The sequence below is a fragment of the Salarias fasciatus genome, chromosome 23, assembly GCF_902148845.1.
Source record: "Salarias fasciatus chromosome 23, fSalaFa1.1, whole genome shotgun sequence".
Lineage (NCBI taxonomy): Eukaryota > Metazoa > Chordata > Actinopteri > Blenniiformes > Blenniidae > Salarias > Salarias fasciatus.
In genome coordinates this window covers 6384818-6393117 of record NC_043766.1, presented here as the reverse complement: position 1 = coordinate 6393117, position 8300 = coordinate 6384818, and the positions used below count along the sequence as shown (strand labels likewise).

Genomic DNA, 8300 nt, shown 5'->3' with positions numbered 1-8300 from the left:
AGCGCTCGAGTAAAATGTAATTTTCTTTTGCCTGGTGGGGTCTGTGTGGAGCTGTGGCAGTGCTAGAAGCCGGTCTTTTCTTACTTTCTGGAAGATCCATCTGGCGGGGTAATGGCAGACAAAACGAAACCTAAGGATATCAGGCCAGCGGAAGCACGCATTACGTCATATCATCTCAAATTGTCCCCCAAAAATTTTGGTGCCGCACCGGCACTGCAACTTTCAAGTGACAATTTAGCGCTGTTAGCGGTACTTGCAATGAATATGTCAGGGCACATTGTACACATCATTGAACATTTGTAACATATTTATGGTGGAAAATAAGTATTTTTAAAGTTGAAAAACTCCTTAATGCACCTTTATAATAGTTTTCAGTCACTGTTACGGGTTTTTTTTTCTTCCACACTGAGGTGGTTCAGGTTTTTGGTTGTTTTGGTATCACAAAGTCAATAAATTTTTCTTGGCACAAGCAAAATTCTGTGGATGTCTCTTTGTAACGGTGGGCCATGCATTCGAATTCAAAGGCATCAGATTGCAGACTTGAAGAAACTGTCCATTTTATTGTGGTCAAAACTGTACAGCGACAGGATTTTTCTTTGTAACAACACTTCATAGAAAAGTTAGGTAGTGTCTTGAGTAGAAAATAGTATGGAGCTTGAGCGCTGATTTTGTGTTTTGACAAAGAAAACATTCACAGTCAAGTGATCGTTTAAGTCATATATGGTGGGGTTTTTTTTTCCAGTGACATTTGTCAATATAATAAATGTAAAGCCATAATTCCAATACCATTTTAAGAAAGTGTCCGCCATGGCAGTGCATGGAACTCAACTTCACCAAACTAGCAAGATTTCGCACTGATGGCACTGTTTGAAGTTTTTATCTGAAGAGAATGCCAAAGAGGGTAACACACGTTTAATACCAGCATAAAGTGCACATTAATGACTAGAGGTCTTAGTTTGATGCAGATAAAGTGAACAGCTCATCTGTATATAAAGACCTGCTAGGCTTCTGAAGTCAGTCCCTCTTGTTGGCTCCAGCGTCTGAAATGAGGGGGAAAAAAGTTCACCTCAGGTCAATACATACGAGGAACTGCTTCGACATGCTACACTTGATTTACTGGTTTTAATTAGTTCTGATAGAGCCGTGATTCTCAAACTGTGATATGTGGGGACAAGCTGTAAGGTCATATTTCACAATAAAATATATTTGTTACATCAGATTATTAAAATAGTGCAAAACTTGTAATTTAAAAAAAAAGGGTTTCGCATTTAAAATAGAGCAAGTTTATAGCTTACACTGTAAGCCTTCGATACTGCATGGAGGGGAGAAGTTTGAGAATGACTGGTTTAGAATGTTTGACAGTGTTTGAATGTTTGAGAATTTTAGAAATATTTTGAAATTGTGGTACGTGGTACATGTATAGTGGTACATGTATGACATTAGTCATGGTAATTTTAAACAGTAAAGAAAAAAAGCTAACAATGGAAACAATAGAAAACATTACATTTTACATTTAAAATAATAGCATAATAAAAAGGTCCATATCTAATAGGGTAAGCCTCTACTACTGAATGTTCAGATCAGCCATAATGCTGGAGAGCCTGAGATTTTCTCATTTGGCACACACTAGGAGAAGTTTGACCAGTATGATGGGGAATCCAAAACAAGTGTAGTAATTCCTAAACTTAAATGAAGTCTGAGCACTGAGTAAGGTAATTGATCTCTGATGCTATTAGGTTAAACATGTATGAGTAACAATGCAAACTTACCTCCTTAAACAGCAGTCAAGAAAACTGTGGTTGCTCTTGTCGAGCCTGTACACGCCAGAATTCGGCAGATCGTTGCACACTGACAAGAACTTCTGCAACTCTGATGTTGGGACTCCACTCTGCTGCTGCTGCTGAAGTATGCAAATCATAGTGTTACTATCACACCAATAATGTGAACGTTTAGTATTTAAAAGAACAATATTTTTCCTCAAATACCAACTCTTTATGTCTTGATTTCTGCCTGTTCATTGTAATAATGACCCACAGGACTTTTCCAGCACACATCTCACATTTTCTAACGAAAGTTAATCAGATCAGAAGCATGTCCACTGTGATTTCAATTATTAACAGAAAATAAGTTAATATACTAAAATCAACATCGTTTCATGGGACCTTTAAGGCAGACGTCACCTTGATTGTGTCGTAGGTGTCAGTGATGATTGTGATGAAGAGGCTTAGAATCATGTAGATGAAGAGCGACACAAAGGTATAAAGGTAGACTCTGCTGAAAATCCACACCAGGCTGCTCTTCTGCTTCATGTTAACAAAAGTGGGAAACATGTCGTCTCCATTGATCAGCGAGAACAGGCACTCCGACACCGTGTTCAAGGTCCTGAACTGAAGCAAAGTCACAGAGCAGCGGGTCATTTTATCAGCAGTGTTTGGATTCGGTTAAATCTTACACATTTCTTCTTTTATGCAGTACATGAACGTTACCTTCTCATGGAAGGGGCCAAGGACGATCCAGCCGCAGAAACAGTAACTCAGGTAGATGATTCCCGCGCAGCAGATGAAACGGATAACGTTTGGGAAAGCTGCTCTGAGTGTCAAGATGAGAATCTGGAAATAGCCCAAAAAATAAGAAAGAAAAAAAAACCCTCTAAATTGTAATAGATGTGCTGACAAGACCTACAGATATGCTCAAGAGAGATTTCACTGATCTGCATGTTCTCCTAATCATGTGCAATCATTATCAAAGAGCTCCAAAATCCTTCCAGATCAAATTTCACATACAGACCTGACCATGTGATGCTGATAAAAACAGCCTTTTCACTGCTTTAGCGTCTATGAACTCAGAAATATGTTGTGGTCCTCCATCATATTGGGAGTTTTTTCAGCTAGTGTTCTGCTACATACAAAAATGATCCTCTACGAGGCGATGGTTGTGTTTATGTTTTGGCCTGGTATGAAACAATGAACTGCTTTTCATTTTTAGAATAATAAAGCTAAATTATATTCCCAGGAAATTGTTTTACATCGATTAAAGGCACATATGTCACAATGGCTGTTTAAAGTATTTAAAAAAATTAACAAGAGATGAGAAAATGAAGAGGTCTAACATTTCTACTCAAGCTCCCCTCTCAAGTCTTGTAATAACATTCATATCACAAGATTCTGCGGTGAAGTGTTTTTTTTTTCTTTCTTTTGTTTTCCGGCATGTCATCTGTCCTGCAAAGCCAGAAAAGCAGGCGGTACCTGAACAGGTGGATCAAACAAGTGTTATGTTGTTAGAGATAGTGACCCTAAACCACCCTGCTATGGACGGCAACCCTTTCAGCCGGGATTAACTGAAGCTCTATGCCTCAACTCAACATTCCATGTGAAGTATTTTAAAGTGTGGTCTTACGTTATACTTCCTAAAATAGCCCATGTAGCGGATGACACCGATCCAGACAAACATTGTACCGACGCCAAGGAAGATGCTGCACACATCGTAGTTTGTGACAACCTGAAAGATATTCACAAAAATATGAATAATGAAAATGCAACATGAGCAAACATCCAACGACATTCAGATATATATATTGTAGTTTCCATGATATGACTACAACAGGAAGTAATTTTGGTGCCCATATTTTCATTACCTTAGTCTGGATCTCCATTTTGAGAATGGAGCCGATGATGGTGAGTGTGTCGCTGACGATGATCAGGATATACCAACCGTTCACAAACTCCAACTTGTCTAACCACGGCACGTGTTTTCCGCAGCGCTTCCTGTAGTAGCTAGTGTATTCCTGTTCAGACCACAACAACCACAACGCATGTTTGCATCATAAATCTCCACAAGGATGCCTTTGTGTTTATCAGCTTGATTGTTTGCTTGTTTAATTTTGTTTAGTTTTGTTACCTTAAATTTAACATTACTGAAGCATTGATAGGTACACTGCAAAAGCTATATCACAGCTTTTTCAGCTTTGAGTAAATCAACCACCGATGAGACAAATACATCCAGGACTGTTTATGATACTCACATGCTGCAGCAGAATGCCATTGATTATTGAGCGGGTGCAGAGGGTGAAGGAGGTGATGCACATCACAACTATGAGGCAGTCGAACAGCACCGTCAAGTATATGCTTTTTGCCGCTGAGGGAACAAAGAAATTTTAATTAATCAATTTCACTGTCTCGAGGTTTAACCACACATTTCTGGCTATGGCTTGAAGCAGTAATTCATCAGTGTTCTACAGAACTGGCTGAGCAAACTTACACGCTCCAGATACTTTCCAGTCTCTGCACTCGTTTATGTCAACATCAGTTTCCAGATCAACCTTTATCCTGCCACTGTGAGCGCCATTGTTGAAAGTGATCTGTTAAGCAGGCAGACATACTTCACCGAGCAGAAATAATTTTTCAGGTTTTCTTTTCCTTCCCCCCCCCCCCCCAAAAGCACATCTTTACAGTCAGGCCTCCCACTGAGCTGCCAGGCGTAAAAGTTTTTTTTTTTTTTTTTAATATTTAAACCCCAAAGTATAGACAGGAGGTCCTATTTGTGGAAATTCTCACTGGTGTGATTTCTGTCTGCAAATTAGCTTTAGGAATGAGAACGGGATTCACACAGCTCCTTTCAGCCTTGAATCGTCTCTGTCACGTAAACAGCTGCAGTGTCACACCGGATTGCTGTCACACTCCAGGCAGACGTGAAGCAGTCACACGTGTCACGTTGCTGCTCGTGAAACTAAAGCCTTGTGTTCACTGAGCCATGAAGATAAGGTTAAGTGACATACGGCAATGGCAAAGTCGTAGCAGTCCGGCAACTCGCGATGTCTCACTGTCTGCAAATTGATGGCCTTGAGGACAAATGTGATCTTGACAGAAAGCATCCTGGAGGGCAGAGCAGGTACAAATGATGGGCATTTATTAGACCACACAATGAAGCAAAATTATGGTGGCACAAAAAAGGTTTACAAACCTTTTAAAGTGCAGTTCAAATTGTGGAAGCGATGGGTGATGCATTGGATAAACTTGAAGACAGTCTGTCAGACATCACAAGAAAAATGCAGAATGACAAAACAATTTGTACCATACATTAAAAAAAAAAAAAAAACTTTTCAAAGCAGTTACTACTTATTAGTGCATCATTTAGTCACTTCTTTGTCACCATTGCTAAATTGTTTGCAAATCCTGAGAAGTTTGATGGAACAAAAGCTAAAGGTATGGAGCTATTCTATTCTAACTATTATTGTAGCAAAAACACTGTTGCGTTATATGAATCTCCCTTTTGTGTATGTAAACTGACGATATAAGTGAAATGATGTTTTTGTGTCTACAATTAGATGTGTCCATAAATGTGTGTCAGCATAAATAAAATTACAAAAACCACAAATTTGGATATGCACATAAAATAAATCTGTCTCCACAAATTTTAATGCAGACAGAAATCAAACAGCATTATCATCCTCTCTGAACTCACTGTATCTTTCAAAATAATCTCCTGTAGCATCCTTCTAATGCTATGTTAACCGCTTAATTTTTATTGACCAGAACAATTCAGCTTTCTCTTGGTTTAATTGGTTTACTTCATATCTCTGTGGTCCTCCACAATTTGCTGAAAAACTATCAATAGGCTACTAATCTTCAGCAGTCGGAAGTGGAGTTCACCAGGGCTCATTATTCTTATTAACATTATTACATTTGGTATAAAACCAAAAAATATATCGATATAATATTGTGATAATGATTTGCCACTGATCAAGAGATAGCTGAAAAAGTGTCCAATAGACAGAAAAAAAAGACTGAAAATGCTTTGTTTTTTCCCCTGATGTTGAGTTGTTTTTAAGTTGTCTTCTTCAGCTTTCTGACAATGTAAACTCTAATCTTTTCTGAACGACATTGCAGGACTTTGTGCTTGCTAGTTTTTCCTGAACTCTGTGCTCCAGCTCATCCCAGCCCCTCTCAGCTGGGTTTAAGTCAGGCTATTGTGTGGAGGCCAGGTCATCTGGTGTTTTGGCTCGATGTGCTGTGAGGGAACAAATGATGGGACCCACTAAACTTCAACAGGATGAGACGGCATGTTGTGGCGCTGTGGGCTGTCGTTATTCACAGACCGATGGAGTGCTGCCTTGAATTCTGAAAAAGCTTTCATCAGTGTCATAAGCAAAGCAGCCTCTGACACCGTCGCAGCTCTTCATGTTGGGAACACACACAAAGACACCATCTGCTCTCAGAGACAAAGTAGCTGGAACCAAAAGTCTCACATTTGAAATAACTTGACTAAAATCCAGATGTCCAGTGGTGTAATCCTGCTAGGTTTGGCCAAAACAATCCCTCTTTATTAATATTCCAAAGTAGCAATTTCTTTATAGCAAATCAACCACAAAGGCCAGTTTAAAACTGTTTGTGGACGCTGGGACGCGTCTGAACTTTTGACTGAAGAGACAATGTGGGCTGTAGACTGAGATGCTCCTAACTGAATGATTTGAAGGCTGATGAGATTATTCCTGAAGTCTTCCTCACTTCTTACTATCAAAATTACTACAGGACCCTCACAGGAGTGTTGGCTAAACAATGACACAATTATTATCTTCAATATTTTATAAAACCAGTCACTTCACATTCCCCAAGATGTTACAATACTCACATACTAACATATTCCTATTTTATTATGGAATTGTCTGAACAGCACCCGTGCTTACCGGTGTCGACGTGAGTGTCAATTTCAAAGGTCTCGTTTCCAGGGTAGATGGTCCCATTCCTGTAGAACTCCTGACACAGGGTCAGCGGGGTGTAGATGCCACCATTTCTCTCATATTCATGATTACCAACTGTGGTGTTATGCAGAAGTCCAAACTGCAAAACAAACAATTTGAAAAAAAAAATTTAAACACCAAGTCTGTGTTGATTTTTTTTTTTTTTTTTTTTGTTCGTTTCTTTGAATTTAAAAAGTGTTTTCTGAAGCAGCATATTTGTAGCGTCTTTATCAACACGACTACTGGCAGGTTCAAGTCACATGAACAAAGGTCAATCACATGACTAAACTTCTGCCTGGTTATGTTTTTGAGCATATAAACATTCAGAGTTATAAAATTCTTACAATAATTTACAGATCCGTAAAACTATAATAAGCCCCATAACAGTGAATCACACCCATTTGTTTTTGGAGTTCTTACAAAATCCACTCACCTGTGTAATGATGTGATAGATGTGATCATAAGTATCTGACTGTCTGTACAAAGCATATGTGTCCATGCCTCCATCAACATAATCTTTTAGGAAGAGGTGTTTGAATGTCATCAGATTTTCTTCCTTGAATGTAACAACCATCTGGTTGCTCAGGCCAAATGACACCAACTAGGATTTTAAAAAAATGACAGGAATCTCTTAGAATTGTGAAGATGATCACAGCTGGCTTGGCCATGTTTTGAGACTGGTACCTGAATGGTGATAAAGGCAATTTTGACAATCTGCAGTATGAGTTTCCATGGTTTTCGTCCACGAGCATGGTATTTCTCACAAGGGTTCATGAAGTAATATTTGATCTTCCTTCTGAGGGAATCCACTTTGTCTCGATCCTCATCATCTTGCTGGGATTGGCTGTCGGCCCAGGGAGAGGCTTCATGGATGCCATACACATCATGCGGGTCGCTGGAGTCCTCCATACCTCAAAACTGTTTGCAAATGGGTCATTTATATTCAAGATTCAGATACAACATCTTCACCAGACAAAAAAAAATCTGTGAAATATGAGAAAAGGAATCTGAATGTTATATCACTTGATGTCAGGGATCTAATTTCTAATGGTTTGTACTGTATATGAGAATAGATGAAAAGATAGAAATTTCTAAAGAATTAAAGGCATGTTTGTTTTTATTAAATTAAGCAACTATTAAGTAGTTTCATGTGGTTGCTGGACAAGTTTCAGTAATTTTACTTGGCAGAGAGGTGGGACATGAAAAGAAATATATCAGAGTATAAGTGAAAACGTCACAATTCAAGTAGAGCATTATCCAGTTCGATTGCTGTGACAACTGTAACACGATCAATGTAACAACACCCAACTTGAAGGCTAAAAGGACACTCACCAGAGTTCAGGAGCAGTCCAGTCCCTCAGCGCTCACTTTTTCACTGCAACGCAAAAAATAAAGTCAAGACACATCTGTTCCAGTTAAAATAAGGAATCAAAACATTTTATGTTAAAATCACGGCTGAAGGAACTACAGGAGACGGAAGTCCAGAAGCTGCACCTTTTGCAGTAGTCTTGCGGTGTCACACGCAGGTATGTCGAGGTGACGTGCCAACACGGATCTGAGCGCT

General features: G+C 39.1%; 1 protein-coding gene across 4 annotated transcripts; it reads right to left on the bottom strand.

Annotated features, from left to right (window-relative positions):
* Nucleotides 1-92: 92 nt before the first annotated feature.
* mcoln3b (mucolipin TRP cation channel 3b) lies at nt 93-8249 on the bottom strand. 4 transcript variants are annotated; one of them, XM_030083771.1, is made up of 15 exons: nt 8231-8249; nt 8069-8111; nt 7421-7654; nt 7170-7337; nt 6683-6836; nt 4960-5023; nt 4775-4871; nt 4258-4357; nt 4022-4134; nt 3635-3784; nt 3397-3498; nt 2487-2609; nt 2181-2387; nt 1770-1900; nt 94-1040 (listed from the first exon to the last, which is right to left on the bottom strand). In XM_030083771.1, exons 3-15 carry the CDS (start codon nt 7643-7645, stop codon nt 1001-1003), a joined length of 1674 nt encoding a protein of 557 aa, XP_029939631.1. In that variant the 5' UTR covers nt 7646-7654; nt 8069-8111; nt 8231-8249; the 3' UTR covers nt 94-1000. The 4 variants fall into 4 exon arrangements, with proteins under 4 accessions (XP_029939633.1, XP_029939631.1, XP_029939630.1 ...); XM_030083773.1 differs by lacking the exon at nt 8231-8249 and having other exon boundaries at nt 93-1040; nt 1770-1897; nt 8069-8217; XM_030083770.1 differs by lacking the exon at nt 8231-8249 and having other exon boundaries at nt 8069-8217.
* Between the last annotated feature and the right edge of the window lie 51 nt (nt 8250-8300).

Excerpts from the sequence above, each read along its gene's own strand:
- mcoln3b (XM_030083771.1), bottom strand. The coding sequence starts at position 7,645 with ATGGAGGACTCCAGCGACCCGCATGATGTGTATGGCATCCATGAAGCC. Across the intron at positions 6,837-7,169 it reads TCTATCACATCATTACACAG|TTTGGACTTCTGCATAACAC; the intron begins GTGAGTGGATTT and ends TTTGTTTTGCAG. Across the intron at positions 5,024-6,682 it reads TGACACTCACGTCGACACCG|ACTGTCTTCAAGTTTATCCA; the intron begins GTAAGCACGGGT and ends GATGTCTGACAG.